The sequence below is a fragment of the Dryobates pubescens genome, chromosome 12, assembly GCF_014839835.1.
Source record: "Dryobates pubescens isolate bDryPub1 chromosome 12, bDryPub1.pri, whole genome shotgun sequence".
Classification (NCBI taxonomy): Eukaryota; Metazoa; Chordata; class Aves; order Piciformes; family Picidae; genus Dryobates; species Dryobates pubescens.
Window position 1 is genome coordinate 18,804,314 of NC_071623.1, and position 18,642 is coordinate 18,822,955.

General features: G+C 40.0%; 1 protein-coding gene across 1 annotated transcript in view; it reads left to right on the forward strand.

Annotated features, from left to right (window-relative positions):
- The window catches only part of DSCAM (DS cell adhesion molecule), a 459,734-nt gene that overhangs the window by 281,117 nt on the left and 159,975 nt on the right, over nt 1-18,642 (forward strand). Inside the window, exons 7-9 of the mRNA XM_054165785.1 lie at nt 354-650; nt 1,483-1,758; nt 16,266-16,544. Coding sequence (XP_054021760.1) covers nt 354-650; nt 1,483-1,758; nt 16,266-16,544 — 852 coding nt within the window. The remainder of the gene's footprint in view (nt 1-353; nt 651-1,482; nt 1,759-16,265; nt 16,545-18,642) is intronic.

Here is an 18,642-nt window from a genome sequence, read left to right on the forward strand (position 1 = left end):
ATTCCTTCTAGGTACTGCTTTGAAAATATGATTTTGAAAGGAGGACTAACATGCATTGCATGATCTCAGAGACAATTTCCCAACTGATAGCAGAATGTCATCGCTCCTAAATGTTTCCCCACTGAACCCTCTGGATAGGTGGTTATTTAATCCTGCTCTCTACTTACAAAATGATCATTTAAGTACACTACTATCAAAATTTGCTTCCCTGTCTCTATAGTTAGTGTTATCCTGGAACACAATTTCTTGCATCCCTTCTAAAACAAGATCTTGATTTGTGATAAGCTCTGGGATACAGGAACAAGCTTTACACCACATAACTACTATCGTTGTGTTTTTCTTTCCCTTGGCAGATGGAACTCCCAAAATCATTTCCGCCTTCAGTGAGAAAGTGGTGAGTCCAGGAGAGCCAGTCTCCCTTATGTGCAATGTGAAGGGGACTCCTTTGCCTACGGTCACTTGGACACTGGATGAAGATCCCATTGTGAAGGACAGCAGTCATCGTATCAGTCAGATTATCACCTCTGAAGGCAACGTGGTCAGTTACCTGAATATCTCTAACACTCAGGTCCGAGATGGTGGAGTTTATCGCTGTACTGCCAACAACTCTGCTGGAGTCGTCCTGTACCAGGCTCGAATAAACGTAAGAGGTGCTTGTCAAATCAGCTCCTCAAAAAAACACACATAACTCATTGTAGTGAAGAAGATGATTGTTGCATGTGATGAAATAAGTCTTGGAATGCAAAAAACAACTTACTGTTTTTCCTCTCCTTTTATTGCCCATTCTCTTTTCCCACTCTGCTTTGTCAGCCCCATCTAGAAAGTGTATGGTATGGTTAAATGTTGGAAGAACCCTTTGGCTTGTGTTCTAACTCTATTTTTCCTATATTGATCTCTATTGCTTTATAGTTTCTTTAGTTGCTTTATAGTTACTTTAGTTCTGCTGTGCATGGGGTCTTTTTTCCTTTCTTTTCCTTTACTAGTTCAACATTCATTATGATTATTCATATATACACTACTTAAGCTTGCATTTCTAGCTCTACATGACATAATACCCATCCTCATAGTATTATACTTTATATATGTCAAAATTAAAAAAGCTAATGTTGTCAGTATTCTCATGTCACAGGATTCTAGCCTTGTATCAGTTTTAGTATTTCATGTTAATTAAATCATCCTCAACCTTTTAATTTTTAATGCGGCGAAGATTTTATCAGGCAAGTGTTGGATAATGTAAACATATATCCCCATATAATTAGTATGTGTGCTGCAGGGTAAGGGAAAACTAGAGCATATAAAGATTAGGAAAACTGCTTGAGTAGCTCTTAAAAGGAAAAATACCTGTTAAATGCTAAGTGTTGTTGTACAAGCCACAGCTCTAAATGTCTTTAACATTGGTATATTCAGAAAAATGATATGCATGTTTCCCCAAGCAAACATGCCTTTAATTTGTTTTCAAGAGTTTCTTTTTACCTTTTCCAGGGCCAGCAAGCATTCGACCAATGAAGAACATCACAGCAATAGCTGGGCGGGACACCTACATCCACTGTCGTGTGATTGGCTACCCGTATTACTCCATCAAGTGGTACAAGAACTCCAATCTTCTACCGTTTAACCATCGCCAAGTGGCGTTTGAGAACAACGGGACGCTGAAGCTTTCAGATGTGCAGAAAGAAGTAGATGAGGGGGAATATACATGCAATGTCCTTGTTCAACCCCAGCTGTCCACCAGCCAGAGTGTGCATGTGACAGTAAAAGGTGAGATTAACTCGGAAAACTAGAGCCAAGCTAATGACTGTGCTCTTTATAGAAACACAAAATTACACACGTAGGATTGTCACGGCAGTTAGATAATGAGCACTTAAGAAGGTTAATCCGGATTTGTGTTTATTTTTAATGATGACATAGACTCTAATCAGTCATCGTGTCTTTTTCTCTCTTGACTTTTACCCTTCTTTGTTCATCTGGCAAAGTATTCTTCTCTAAATAGAAACCTTGCACCGAAACTCCTTTCTGTGAGCAGTTTTAACTGCAACAACTAGGTCAGTAGATAAATGGTTTGTATCCTAAGTTTTGCTGGTGACTTCCTCTGCTAGATGACAAAAGTTTACATTTTCATCAACCACTTACTTATCAGCCTTTAAAAAAAACAAGGAGAATTTTAGTGTGTGTGTTTCCACCAACAGAGAGAGGAACTAAAAGCATTAACCTTGATTTCTTCCTAAGTGTGCTTTCTTGAGTGTTCTTGATGTTTACAAAGGTAGCACTGTATATAAACCTGGATTAAAATTCTTATAGAATACTTTAAATCTGTTCAAATACTCCGAAACATGAATGTTCAGATGGCCCTGAAAGGCTTCAGCAATATGTAAGAATAGGAATGTTTTCTCATTTGGATATTTGGATATCAGCAATGTTCAGGCCTATTCACAAAGACACAAAAGGCAGGAAAACTGATTGCAGTAGCACCTAGTTTTGAGCAATGGTGCTTTTAAATAATGCACTTCATGATAATCTGTAGGAATCGTTGAGGTACAATTTCACTGTTCCTGAAGTTCTTAGAAACTTTCCCTGGGCTTATTTGAGAGGGAGAGGAGAGGATTGGGGAGGAGAGGTTGATTCCTGTATTCATTCTGAGTTAAAATACAGAGAATAGTAAGGTAAAATGACTTTGTTACAGGCATTCTTTCTCTTCTGTCCTTTAGCTCTTTCTTGTTTCCAGTCTGGCATGATGTAATTGCTAATTATTTCAAGAGGTTAAGGGATAAGCTTTAAGCCACTAGCAATGTGGACTCTGAAAGGCATGACATCTCATAAACCTGAGATCATCAGGGGCCATTGGTCACATGCTGCAGCACAAAAAGCCAAAGTCACCATTTCTCTTCTTGTATGTGGTACCTTGCTTGACATTGCAATATTGCAGATCTCTTGATACAGTTTAGGAACTGAATGTCAAAATAGTAATCGTGTTTCTGCTGCACCAACAGTTCACCATAGTAAATCTGGTGGAGAATGGCACCTCTTAATGATATCATTCTTCAAATGGCTATCAAAATTAATGTAGTTTTTGGTTTTGTTTTTTTTTTTTTGTCTAACAACAAACCACAAACACTACAATCCAGCAATCTATCCTTACAGCTTAGATCAAAACATTACTAGTCATCAACAACACTAACTGGTACCCCAGGTGCAATATTGGTTTTCTTCCACTTGGTTACAATTTCAAGCTTGACAGTTCCTCCCCAGAAAGCAGACTGCCAGCTCTATCAATTTTGGTTGAATCATAGCTTTTGCCAATGATTTGACTTACTTGAAGATACTCTGCTGTACTTCTGGGTATTTGCCTGTAGGGGCCATTGGCTGGTCAGAAATCTCAAACAGTGACTGACTATACTCTGAGTAACTTGCATAAACGTGGCACATCTGAAGAGTGCAAGTGGGTTGAGCTGCAATGCACCTGTGATACAACCTCATCCCACATATACTCTGTAAGGCAGATGTATCAGAATGGTGCAAGTTGCAGTGTGAAGAGTGATCCATGATGCATGAAGAGCAAATGTGTCAGCGTGACTCCTATCTTTTCATCCAGTGCTGTCAAAGTTGGCTGCAAAGTGCTCTAGGTACTTTATCATGCTCCAGCCTTGACAAGTCACTATTATTTAAAAAAAGGGTTAATAGCCTTTCCTGATGTACTAATCCCAAAATGTCAAAGGTGAACTTTGTATGTCAGACCTCAACAATTCTTGCCATTTTGCTATTGTAGCTGGAGGTCAACATTGCCACAGTAATTTTTCTGATGGCTATGTATTGTTTTCTTCCATAACTACATGATGACTATATCTAACATATTAGTGGAGAGTCAAAAGTGGTCTATTGCTTCAAAAATATTATTAATGTCTGTCTTGTCTTTCCATTTTATAAACTCCAATGCTTTTCAGGGACTTATATTTGATTTTAAGAAATACAAAATGTGGCCTGTCATGCCTGCTGGAGGTTAAAAGTATTCCTAAATATGATATTTTAAGGGGAGTTAATATCAGTGTCCAAGTATCCTTATTTACAGTTTAGCTTTTCATACCATCCATATACTTATATATTCTTCAGAGAAGCAGAGGGAAAGTTATTGCTCATCTTCAGTATCATGGGTCCTTTGGCTCGTTCTCATTTCTACTCCAAGCTTCCTGGGTGACCTTAAACCAGTTATCTGAAAGGTGATTCAGAAAAGATGATACTTAATGAGCTTTTCCTTGGTATTTTGTTTCCTCTGTGTTCTGTTCTGAGGACATAATTAACAATTTCCTTGTGAGCTTTTCTGAGATGATAATCTCTGTGGTATTGAAGTGCTTCAGAAACAATGTGCTCATCTTCAAAACCCACCTGGGTTATGAAGAGCACTTTGACGAATGGCGACCGAGGCACAGACTGAACTTGAAAGTATCCACAAATTTTTATATTTTCAATTTCAGAAGCCTACAGCTTGATTTTTCCAGTTGACCTCTGTTACTTAGCGTTTATAAGTTCAAAGCTCTGCTCCCATTGAAATGGAATTGCTTCTGAGCACCCTGGGAAAGATGAATTTCTGCAATTTAATTATTATTATCTGAGACATCTGTGGCAAAAGTGAATGCAGAATCTGGCTCTACAGAGCAGCACTGATCTTCATACGCATGCAAATGACCTCTCTTGTCTGCAGTCCTCTGCTGCATTTACTACCCGCTTTCCACACCCTCCACTACATGGAGCATCCTTGTTCTGTCTTGAATGAGAATTTGCGAAAAGCAATATCCAAATAAAGACACTCAACATCATGAGCATGTAACCAGTTACGAGAGAGCTATCTACTCTGTAGAGTATTTTGAGATTTACAAACATCTAAATGAAAACAAAATCTTGAGGACATTTCTCAGAAATTGCTGTAAGATCTTGGATAAGGTAACAGAAAGTTTCTTGACAATAACTTCAGAGTGAGATCCTGTCTGCCGTAGAACCCAGGAACAGAGCTTAGAGAATCTTTCTGTTCAGCCTCTCAAAAGTCAGCAAGCCAAAAGCTTGGAAGCTGGGCACTTACGTACTATTTGACCTTAGGCTGGCTACTTTTTTTGCATTGCTGATCAGAATAATGACTTAGATACCACATGAAAGCAGTTCTCCCAGTTTTTAGGAATAACTGAGGCCCTTGTCTACATAGCCACCTACCCCAGAGGTCTACAGACTCCAAATAATTCTGTCCCACAGAGATGTGGCAGGCCATCCCCACCATCCTTTTTGTTTCTGTCCCAAAATCTGGTTCTTGGAAGCTAGCAGTTCAGTAAACTGACTGTTGGGAGCTGAGTGGATAAGCTGGCAGGAAAATAGGCAGGTTTCTGCTTGGCAAACAGCACTGTTGGAACCATGCCTGAATCTTAATGGAGCTTTTTGGATATCATGCCATCTTGGCATTATGTTTTTTTGGGTTTTTTTAAGTGTATATTCAGACAAATGAATTGAGCAATTCTGAGTTCTGACAAAAAGCCATGAAAACTACCCACCCTGCAATTCATACCTCGTGGTGGTGAGACGACCACTGTACTTACATACATAATTTGTTTTGGTTTATACCTGTTGTCCACTTGCCTTTGCAATATGTTTTGCTTTGGCTTGTGTTAAATGCAATTTTCTTTTTAGATTTTTGGTAGTGAACTGAACCCCCTTTCTTCTACTCCTTCAAAGTGGAAACAGTAGGTGCTGACATCCTCAGATGTAATTGTCAAGATTAGCCCTGCTAAGGATACTGCATAAGTTGGTCTATCTGTAGTGGTTTACCAGTGGGGTTCGTACACACCTACCAATGGCAGGAAATCAGACATCCTGAAGAAAATAATGTTCTGTAGATGTGGGGGTTTCTGTTCATTCCTCCTAAGCATGTCCTCTCTTCCTCAGTCTTCTGCATCTCATCTTTGCCCAACTTCTGTCCCTTCTGCTCTGGCTTCCAAAACCAGTCTGTCCTCCACATGTTTCCCTTCTCAGTTCTGCTTTCCTTGGTGCCTTGTTCTCATGACTCAGAACTAGTGCTGCCCTTCAGAGCTCCCAACCTTCCTTCCAGCCTTCAGTTACAGTGTTGTCTTTCTGCAGGTCTTCAGGTTCTGTGTCTTCAATGCATTTCAGTCTGTCTCCCTTTCACATAGATCTTTGCTTGTTGACAGTGCTGCATATCACTCCACTGCTTCCTTGTCCCACTTTCACATCTCTACCCCAGCTTCTCAACTTCACTTTGCCAAGGCCCATCACCTCTGCAATTCCACCTGCTCACAGCTTCTGACTTCCCCCCCACTGCTCATAAATCCAATTCTGTAATTCCATTTTGTTATCCTGGACACCACTTTGAGCTTTTGCTCCTTTGCTTTCTGCTTCTATCTGCATGCCTAGCAATGCAGGCCAGTTTCCCACTCTGGTCCCTCACTCCCCACATCTCTTTTCTTTCTCTCTGCACTGCAGTATCTTTTTCATGCTTCATGGACCCAGCATGGACAGTTGTACAAGTAGAGACAAATCTGCTTTGATTTCTGACATGTCACTAGATTGCACCCACTCCATATGGCTGGAACTCAGTTGGTTATTGAAGGTTGTACTAGAATGTATTCAGGGCTGCTCAAACCCTGGGAGCTCTTAGCTGTCACTGAAAAACATCTTCTCAGCATGTGATAAGTGTGGGGGATTTGTCTCTTTATTTACTTGGGTTTGGTCTAAATGCAAAATTTGGGCGCAGATGTATTGACTTTTCATAGGGACATGTAGAATATCTAGTGCTAGTGCCATCACCTGCCAAACTTGAAATCCATGTTGCTGACTGACTTCTCAGACTCTTGCAATGGTGTGGTGTGGATTTTGTTGGAGTTTTTTGTTTGGTTTGTTTTGGGGTTTTTTAGGGTGTGTGCTTTTATGGTGGGATCGATATGTATTACAGCTTTCCTCTTCCACCCTCTTGCCTTATTCTCGGAAATGGTCAGTTGTAGATGAAATTTTCCAGCTGAAATGACTCAGCCTGAGGCAGACACCTGACCTGGAAAAATACTATCCAAGCAAAAGTCAAACTGCAAGCAAATGAAAATACTCTTATAATGAGAAGTGTTGGCAAACAAAGAAAGAGGATATATTACCCACCCCATCTGCAAGTTTCGTGTTTCTGTTGAAAAACAGCCCTTTGAGTGGCAATATGGTGAAATAATAGCAGTATCTCTCCTGCAGCATTTTAGCAGATCTCAAAGCATTTTAAAAACATGAGTGAATCATTATCTCTATTTTTTTTTTATTATGTAGTTTATAGTAATAGTTTTCTCTGCTACATTAAAAGCCATCAGTAGTGATGATTTTCTTTTCATCAGTCTCATGGGACACACTTCTCATGCAAACAGCCTGCTGCTATTCACACTTCTCCAAAAGAAATTAATTGAAAAAGAAGCCCCTGAGAGGGAAGGGTGCAGCATCATTAAAATATAAAGTGTGGTGTTCAAAAGAACTGTTTCTGATCTTGTAGAGCTTATATATCTCATTGATTTAGAAGGCTTCTCTTTGCATTATACCAAAGTGATAACACCTCACCTGTTGTGAACTATGAAAAAGGGATTGAACCAGGCTTCCTCTTTTTAGAAAACAAGCAAACCAGAAAAGGCCTATTTCTAAATAACTTCTTGCTGCAACTATTTGAATAGAGTCTTCCCATCTTTCCTCAAAAGTAGCTCACTTTTTCTAATACATAAAATAGTGGTGGATTTACATTGCAGATGAGTTCAGGAAGGGCTGGTTTAGAAATTAAAATCATGCAGGCACAAAAGGGAAAAAAAATCATCATAAGAAATCTTTTGAGGGTTCTTTGGACCATGATGCACACTATTGTTAAGCAATCTACTACTTTGTTCATGCTTCAGTCTGTGGCATGGATTATAGCAAGTGTGAATTCCGTTCCATGCTCATATCTATGATTTGACTTCTCTGTCCTGGTGACTGAACCTTGTCAGTAATCAGTCAGGAAAATCTTCTGGCCTCGACATCTTTCAGATACCTCTTTTGTTATAACAATTTCTGACTTTCTTCTATGCAGTGTCTTTTTGGACACCCCCAAGCTTGTTGCAGCTTACTTAGGAAAAGTATTCACATATTCACTCTCAAAGTGATTGCAGTTGTTATATGCAGGAGTCATGCAAGGACCATGTGGTGAGAATCGATAAGAATGTTCAGTCATGCAAAAGATCCTGCAAAAATCTTCTTAACATTCATTCTCAAGTCACATAATGACCATGGGGACTTGTTACAAGGAGTAAGCAGTGGCAGCAGTGTGACGTAAATGAACAAGCATTTTGGTAGTGATATCTGCCATGTGAGAACTCTAGCATCTAACACACAGAAGTACCTGAAGAAAAGAGTAGAACAGCATGGTATTAAATAGAATGAGTTATGATCAATGACACAGAGTCTAGTTGGAGGTCTGTGGCTAGTGGTGTTCCCCAGGGGTCAGTACTGGCTCCAGTGTTGTTCAACATATTTATCAATGACCTGGACAAGGGGAGAGTAGACCCTCAGCAAGTTTGTTGATGAAATAAAACCGGGAGGAGGGGCTGACATGGCAGATGGATGCAATTCAGTGAGACGTGTACAGGTTGCAGCATTAAGCAGGAGGAAACTTTGTGAAGTTCAACTGGGCAAGAGTCCTGCACCTGAGGAGAAATAATCCTATGCATCAGTACAGGTTAGGGGTTGACCTGCTGGATGGCAGCTCTGCTAAGAAGGAGCTGGGAGTGATGGTAGACAAGAAGTTCATCATGAGCCAACAACATGCCCTTATGGCTGAGAAGGTCAACAGTGTTCTGAGGTGCATTAAGAAGAGTGTGGTCAGCAGGTTGAAGTAGGTTCTTCTCCTCATCTGCTCTGGCCTGGTGAGGTAGCACCTGGAGTATTGTGTCCCATTCTGGGCTCCTCAGTTCAAGAGGGACAGAGAACTAGTGGAGAGAGTCCAACAGGGGCACAAGGATGATTAGGGGACTTCAGTACCTCTTATGAGAAGAGCCTTAGAGACCTGGGCCTCTTTAGCCTGGAAAGGAGAAGACTGAGAGGGGATCTTATAAATGCATGCAAATATCTAAAGAGTGGAGGTCATGAGGATGCAGCTTTGCTATTCCCAGTGATAAGACAAAGAGCAATGGGTCGAAATCAGAAAACAGGAGGTTTCACTTGAACATAAGGAGAAACTTTTTCCTCTGAGGGTGATGGATGCAACAGGCTGTCCAGAGATATTTTGGAGTCTCCTTCTCTGGAGACTTTCAAAACCTGCCTGGGCATGGTCCTGTGAAATCTGATCTAGGCATACCTGCATTAGCAGAGGGGTTGGGCTATATGATTTCCAGAAGTCCCTTCCAACCATTCTATGATTCTATGAAATGTGTTGAGTCTTGACAACATTTTTTGCCATTCCATGCGTAGCAACTTAAGGTAACCCTTGCATTAAAATACCTGACTTAACATTCTTAAAAGCTCACAAGTGTCATGTGGATGTTGTAGTTGTGTCTGATTTTGTGGCAGTGTACTTCTAATATGCTACATTCCTGATGGCTGCCTCTGACACTGCAGAAAACAGTCACCCAAAAATGCATGTTAAAGTGGCTTCATTGCTACTCTAGTTTTTACAATGAGGAATTAGTATGTACAGACAAAAATCTTCTCACCTAAATCTAAAATAGAACTCACAGCTTTTGTTCAACTATAAAACACAATTTAAGCTGGTGTATGGATGTGCTCATTTGGGAATTATATAAACAATATTAAATCAGCCTTAATACTTGAATAAGACCTCAGCTAAGAAGTTTGAGTGTATACTTATTTAACTGGGTTTATCAAAAGCCCTCTTCCTCAGTTCAAGGACAGGGAACTGCTTGAAAGAGTGCAGCACGGAGTCACAAAGATGATTAAGGGGGTGGCATATCTCCCTCCTGAGGAAAGGCTGAGGGAGTGTAGTCTCTTTAGCTTGGAGAACAGGATACTGAGGGATGACCTCATTAATGTTTAGAGATAAGTAAAGCACAAGTGTCAGAAGGGTGGAGCCAGGCTCTTCTCAGTGATGTCCAATGATAGGACAAGCACAATGGCTGCAAGCTGGAGTACAGGAGGTTCCACCTAAACATAAGGAAAAACATTTTCTCTGTGATCTTGGCAGAACACTGGGACAGGCCGCCTGGGAATGTTGTGGATTCTCCTCCTATGGAGACATTCAAAACTACCCTGAATGTGTTCCTGTGTGACCTAATCTAGGTGAACCTGCTCTGGCAGGGGGGTTGGATGGCTGATCTTTCAAGTTCTCTTCCAAGCCCTAACATTCTGTGATTCTGTCATTCTCTCTTTTATAATATGACTTTATTTACTGTGGTTTTGGAAGAAGGCTGATACTTGCTGTTTATTTTTCCCTGTATACATTTTGTCCAATGTATTTGAAATTCTTTCTTATATGATAGTTAAAAGTGCTCTTAAAAATTTAAGCACTTTACTGCATTAAATTAGGGCTATTAGCAGTATGTGTGTAGTACGTATAGTAAGTAACTATAGAAATCAAGACTCTGCATGCAGATGACACTGTGAGTCTGAAGCATGCTGGCCTAATTTCAAATCAGTGTGTCATAGCATGCAGAAGACAGACTGTATCAGTCTTGTATGTTTATGTACAGGCCTGGATAAAGGTTAAAGGGAAAGCTGTGTGAAAACAGTCAAACTATTCACAGGAATGATTTTCAGACCCAGAGATCATTCTGCTAAAGTCCCCTGTCATTTAAATGGGGAACTTCTGGTTCTAGTGATTTAGTTGGCTTCAAATTTTCACAGTGTTACCTAAGTATAAAGATCACTTTAGATCATGTAGAGGTTAAACAAGGGCAATAGCTTTGGACCAGGTTCCAAAAGTATAGTGAAAATAGCTGGGAAGTGTTTGTGGATACACAGCATACAAGCAAAGTTTTGTATCAGGTGGCATTTTAACAGCGAAGGCAACTGCTTGTTGCATTAATATGCTTTTTCAGCTGCTATCTTATCTTCAAATCAAGGTTTTTTCTTGTAAAAAAAATAAACCTCAGGCAGAGAACTGAGCTTCCCACTGTCCTCAATTTGCAGGCTGTTTCGTATGATAAGGGAATGCACTTTTCCCATCACAGTGGAGGCTGAAAGAATGTGGCCGGGTAGGATGACATAAAAGTACTCTTCATTTCTACACAGCAACTTACACCTTCTCCTATTTTGGAGGAGCTCCCAAAACATCATCAGGGAGTCTGTGAACTATCAGTGCTGCCCTGCAGGACAGGATACAGGGGACCGGGGTGAAGTCTTTGTTTCAACGTCCCCTGGGATACATGAACCACAGCAGCTGCTCTGCCATGCACAATGATGGTTCCTGAAAAAATGCTACAGCTTGCTGTAGTCAGATTTTGAAGGTGTTTGAATATGGGGTTAATTTTGGTAACTAATGTACTTAGAAGTAGAGGGAAGCTGTGCATCAGCAGAGAGGCATTACAGGGATTAGTTTGGTTCATCTTTCTTTTTTTCCAATGTATACACTTAAGCTCTAAGAATATACAGGCATTCCCTCCTTTCAAGACAGGATATGTTTGCACACACAGAGGGAGCAGTGTATGAGGCTTGGCTCAGTAAATGCCATTAACAGATAGTTCATGAGTAACATGCTCTACTGATAAGGCTCAGTACATACGAAAGAGAAGAAAAATCCAGCTCATCAGCAATGCATGCAATTGCTCACACCATCACCCACAAGGGATGGGTTTGTTTAGGAGAAGCAATCCATGGCTGAGAAAAGTTACAAATGACTAGAACGTCACTAAGGTTTGTGCAGAGACAAAGCAATATTGGCTTTTGCATTCCCAGTGCATGAAATCTAAGGTCACATGGCTGTCTTAAGAGACTATGTAGCTTGGTGGTTATTACCTTTCATTAGCTAACGTGTGTATTCATTGCCAAAAATATTGTGGGCACAGGACCTGCAATAGTGTTGCTGCAAGAAAGTCCATTAGAGAACCGTTTATAATAATAAAACAGAGGAAAACTCATTTTACTATGCAGAGCCATAGGAGATGAATACCATGTTCACAAGGCTACTGTGAGGGACAGGCTATCTGCAGGATATTCTGGTTTTGTGAATCAGTTCAGAGTTTCTTGCAACATGACTCCCATGGAATGAAGGGCAAGAAATTAAGGATGTTCCTCTGCTAATGAAGAGCAGCATGGAAGCCCTCCTTGCCCTCCTCTATAGTAATCTCCCAGAGGTACAGAAGACCTTGCTAGGTCACAAAAACATAATTTAAATCTCTTTGCATTAGCACTAATGAGGCTGGTCCATGCTCCTCTTCTTAAATAGACAGTTAATTCAAGCACTCATCAATAAAGCATTCCCAAGACATTGCACTTCATTGCATGAAGCAGAAATTTTCACTCCTTTGCCCGCTGTGGGCTGAGGAAGAAACATCCCTTTCATGTACCCATACTGCCCTGTTTATATGCAGTAAACATGCAACATATAACAAAAAACCACTATAATTTACCTCAAAAATCAAAACCAAGCCCTGATATATGGTCGAACACAAGCCATTTTTCAGGCAGAAAAATACTTCAACACACCTTCAGGTATTTTAAACACATTTATAACACATTTATCCTAATGTAACTTTCCTCTCTCAAAGTTGCAGTAGTATACATCCCTGTTATGGTTTTACAGTATCACCAAGGTTGGAAGACACCTCAAAGATCGAGTCCAACATGTCACCACAGACCTCATGACTAGACCATGGCACCAAGTGCCACATCCAATCCCCTCTTGAACACCTCCCTGGACGGTGACTCCACCACCTCCCTGTTTGCTGTTTGGCAATGCTATAGCTTTAGTTTACATTTTAAAACAAAACAAACAAACAACTCCCCAAAAAAACCCAAACCCACATACTGGTTAATCAAGCTTGATATTTTCTTCTGTCAAGGATATAAGAATATATGATAACTCCTTACTGCATACATAGATAAATGTGGCAGCTTTTGTATTTCAGAATTTATTTGTCTGAGTTCAGCTATCCTTCATTCTAAGCCTTTTTAATAAATGATTTTTTTGTCAATTATTTCCGTCTTCAAACTAGTAGGAAGAAAATGTTTCTGCTCTGTTAGGTCAACCAGGAACTGCCTTTAACAGCCCAAACTGGTAAATACTCTAGCTGAAAAGCATTCTTCAAAGCTGTTGCTAGACTGTCCACTTTTTAAAGGACTGATGTTAAATTGCACATTGGTTTGTAAAATAAGCTCCTTATCAGGAATGAAGCTGGGGCAGGTTGAATATACATTGTATTTCATGAAGCAGAAATAAATGCTTGTTTCCTCTGTATCTTAAAAACCTGAGTAGAGGGAAAATGTGCTGTCTATAAATATTTTACCCAATTTCTGAAATGCTCTGCAGGCTGCTACTTAAATTTTAGAGTTGGTAAATGCAGCCTTGCAAATCAATATTTTCTGAAAAATACTACAGTGTGACCTAATGATCTTGCTTCCTACTTTCTTTGTCAGGGAGATGGAGAGGGAAGATGCGTATAATAATCCTTGAGCAATATGTTGTCTGACTTTAGATATCACTTTGCCCATGAAAGATTCATTCATATTTGTTACACACACAGCAGAAAATACAGAAGCAATTTGCCACCTTGTTGTGAAGTTTAGCATATCTTTCAGTAATGATGTCTGAGACTAAGAGAAGTGTTTGGGCAGAAATGTGCTAGCCAACACAGTTAAAGGGTCACTTGGCATTTAGCAGATCTTTGCGCTCATCAAGGGGAAAATCTAATTCTAAAAGTTTCTCATTCCCACTTCTATCATAACTGCTTGTCAATAAGTGCTAAGAGAAATGTGGCTTCTTTTTTTTTTCCCCTGCTGATGTACAAAGAATCCAAAATATTTCCTGTGAACGCATTAGCTGCGCTAAGATAATTAAAAGAGGCAGGCGTTCTTCCTCACTTTGTGACAGTTGGCGCCCAAGTGAAAAAGCAGTTAGTTTCCAGCACCCAAAGTTCAAATAAACACAGTAATTTATACCTAATTTCTTTTTGATGTATGCCTGATTTACCAGACTTTCAAAATGCAACAGGACAGGTTTTAGCAATGTGAGAGATGGCAGTCATGATAAAGCATTAGAGCGTGTGAGAAAAATTGATTGCAGCAGCACTTCTCACAACTCCAGACAGTGAGCCATGCTTGGACGAAGTCAGGAAGAGGCTGTAAGGCTGTGTTGTGGTACTCTGTGCCTGCTGTTACCTCTCTGTGGCAGCTGCTCTCCGTCATAACTTCTCTTCATCAAATGGCATCACAGCTATGCTGGAAATAATGGAGTTAATATCTGATTTGTGTCAAGCTCTTGCACCATGATGTGTATGTGCATAAGCATTGGAACACATTGTTAAACAATGCATTAACCCTTTGGGGAGTTCATATTACTTCCTTCGTGCTAAACTTTCATACTCATGATGGAGGAACAGCCAACATATGCAATGATCAAAAGAAATGCATTGAGCTAACATTGCAATGGTCACAAATACTTTTCCCTGCGTTCCAGAAATAGGACAGTGGCAGAGGAGTGAAAATGCTGCTAAGGAGGTTAGTGGGCTAGCATACACTGCAACCATTTTAAAGACTTTTTCTTCTTTTCTTCTTCAGTTCTGGGTAAAACACACCTTAGAGTTGCTAAAGGGAGAAAGGACAAAGAAAATACAATTAGATAAAGCTACAAGCTCCATTTTGTTATGAAGGTGGCTAATATACAGCAGTATAAATAGTCTGCTGTGGATATCCTTCAGTCTTTACTGTTGAAGATGGTCAAATGTGCCACAGTATGTACAAGTAATGTCTCATGCAAGATACGAAAATGCACTCCTTTATCTAAGGTACATAACCTCCAGGAACCTTCTTTTTTGACAAATGAGTATTTGAGTACTGCTTGCAAAGTCAGTTTTACAGTCTTTCCAGGAGTGATTGAGAGAAATCTATCTTAGATCAATGTTCTGGCTGTTATAGTGCTCCCCTGAGAAGGGGAAAATATTTCAATTCCTTTATCTGAGTAGGTATTTAAGTTTTCATTTCCCAAATTGTTAATAAATGTTTCAGCTACAACTCGGAGAAAGTGAGGCATGTCCATTAACTCTTGTTTTATTTAATGAATCCAACCCACCATTTCCTTTGTTTTTATTTTAAAATCGGAAAATAAATTGGTTGGGGTGGGTTTTTGTCTGGTTGGGGTTTTCTGAGAAGTGGACTTCTTTCCTATGATAGAAAATAAGAACATTTCTTCCATGTCTTTTTGGTTCAGCCACAGAATAAGTGATAAAAAAAGGTAAAGGTTTTGCCAAGGAATTAAATGTCATCTTAAGCATTTATACCTTGTCCTGTTTAGAAATCCATTATAATTTATTTTGCTGTCCTACAAGTACTGCATATACCTTTCACTTTATACCTATAACCAAATCTACTGAGGATTGTGACTTGAAACACTAAGAATGAAGTGTCAGGACCAGTTAGAGAAACTTGCACTCCCTTTCATCATGTCCCAGAACAAAGGCTGGATGTTAGGGAGAAGTCCTTCACAGAAAGAGTGATTGGCCACTGGAATGGGCTGCCCAGGGAGGTGGTGGAGTCACCATCACTGGAAGTTTTTAGAAAGAGACTGGATGGGGTGTTTGTTGCCATGGTTTAGTTGATTAGATAGTGTTGGATGATAGGTTGGACTTGATGATCTTGAAGGTCTCTTCCAACCTGGTCTGGTCTGGTCTATTCTATTCTAGTCTAGTGTAATCTAGTCTATTCCAAACGTCTTCCAGTTTTACTCCATGAGCCTAAGCAAATCCCTTGCACCATACCTTGAAAGCTGCTGCACTCTTCCTGGACTGTCCAGGCAGTGCCGCTGCTGAAAGACCTGGAAAGTTGCAAGCTGGTAGATTGATTTCTTGAAGACCTCTCAATAGTCTTGCAGGAATCTGCCGCTGATGTGTGCTGTCTCCAGAAGCTGGGGATTTCACTGCTTGTGATCTTTGCTTATACATCGGGTAGTCAAGAAAAAAAAAATATTCAAAAGATGTGATTTTATAACTAAACAATGTTCTCTGGCTGTCAAAGGTGTTGATTTTACATATTCAGCACAGCACATCTGTTCCATTATGTTAATTTCAAAAATGAGATTGTAATTGCAACATCTCCTCTTTCCTCTTTTGTTTCAGTTCCACCTTTTATTCAGCCTTTTGAGTTCCCGCGGTTCTCCATTGGGCAGAGGGTCTTCATTCCCTGTGTGGTGGTCTCTGGGGATTTGCCCATCACAATCACCTGGCAGAAGGATGGCAGGCCAATTCCAGCCAGTCTTGGGGTGACAATTGACAACATCGACTTCACCAGCTCCTTAAGGATTTCTAATCTTTCGCTGATGCACAATGGGAATTATACCTGTATAGCTAGAAATGATGCAGCAGCTGTGGAGCACCAAAGCCAATTAATCGTGAGAGGTAAGTAGATGTAATTAGTTTGAAGGGCACCAATTAAGAGGAATTCATCAGTATTTTGTAATGACATCTGTTTGATGGGAAGTATAAAAAAAACAGGAAAATATGGTAATCCCTCTCTTCATAACAGAGAGAACACAGAGCAATGAATTGCAGAAACTAATACAGCTTTTATACCTAAAAGTCTTGAAACTAATCAAAAACCCTCAAGTGCACAGGGTAGATAAGAGAGCCACAAGACTGACTTCCTAGAAATGTTTATGAGGAACAAGCCCATTCATTGCAATCAAGCTTTTGAAATGGTATCAAAATCTTCTTTGTTATAATTTTAGTTTGATTTTCCTCATATTTTGTTTAGATTAGTCTCTCATAACATGTCAGTAAAATATAGAAGCATTGGTACTGACTTCATGGGGCAGAGACTCTGTTGTTACCATGTTCTTTTTCTTATCTGTGTTTATTATGCATTTAGCAGGATTTATTTGCTCATGCTGACTTCACCACACCTTGCCTTGAAATAGGTGTGAATATAGTTTGGGTAAGGAAACATTTTAGGTTGAAAAAAACCTTTCAGAGAGATCTCTCACCTTCAAGAGCCTTTGAAGTCACACCTTAGCCAAGTTACCTTCTGATGCATTGTTATACCTTGTGTTGCATTGTGATAGATACTCAGACTTACAGTGCAAAATTTCAACAAATTGTTTCCCTTTCTTTCTGGAAGCTTTTCAAAGTGTTTTATATTTTTATTTGGGGAAAAAAAAAAAAACAACTATCTTCCCTTTCCACCATCTCCTTCATGCTACCAAGCCATTAGACTCCTCAGAGAAAGAGGGCACATGCTGTAATAATCCTGTGAGTAACCTGTTATTCCTACCTATTGCAGATCACTGCATTCTATATTCTCTTCTGTAAATTTACCAAGATAGATCTTAAAACCCCTCATGGGATTTGCCATCTTTTCCAGTCTTTTATTCCACTTCAAAAACACATTTGAATCAAAATCTTCTAAATGCCTCTTCCTTTTAAGATTTCCAAATATTTCCAAATATTGAGTGTGTATGCTTACATTTTATTTATGCTTGTGTCCCCAAAACTCGGTGGCAAATAGGTCCATTGCTTTTATACTAGTTTTTGATATAAATGCTGTTATAAATACTACTACTTTGTTAAAAATAAATAAATAATTTTCTTTCAGTCTTATTTAAGTATTACTCAGTACAGATGTCTGTTATTTTCCCCATCTGCCTAAGCTGTTCTGCTGGCTCTGAACTTTATTCACCATTTTAATAATAAGAGCTTTTCCTCACCTTCTCTTTATTCTGTAGAAGGGAGAGTTGACAACAGCTAGCCCACTGGCTATGGCTGCCCAGCACAGAAATGCTGTATCTAATAACAGCTGATATCATGCCTGATTTACAGTTCTACTCAATGTTTGAAGTAATGAGGACAAATCACTGCAGCAGCTCCATATGGCTTCCTACAGACATCTCATCAAAACAGGGATGGTAGGACAATCTACATTGTACCACTGAAAACTTGCTCTCTGCAAATGCTGTCTGTTCCTTTTTCAGCACCAGGAGGCTGTAACAGCTCAAATGAAAGGATTTCTGCTCTATGCCCCACTGACTGGGACAAGCCCTGCCTTCTCCCAACTTTTCCCTGACTTGCCTGAATGCAGTTTTTATGCCTCCTGCTGTCAGTGTGTAATTCCTCTTCTGGCAAGCCATTCACTGACCTTACCTCTGTTTCCCTGGACATGTCTTCTTCTAGCTGCCTGTTCTGGTATTGATTAGTTTCCCCTTCGTGTCAAGCAGAGGAGTTCTGGGGAGCCTGCTTTCACGATCATCTCGAAACCACAGGCACCAACACCTCCATTTTCCTCCTGTGCTCTAATTGCACCTCCTGATGAGGAATAGGGATAACAGCTGTTGGGTGTGTCTACCTGAAGGATATCCTTATAAACCTTAGAGCATCACAGAGGGCAGCTGGAGAAGTCTTCTGGAGTCTTAGTCCTGCAACTTTTCAGATTTCCCCTTTTTCTCCTGTCACTTATTTTTCTGCCCTGCTAGTGCTCTGCAGCAGCCTCCTTTAAGCCTTCCTC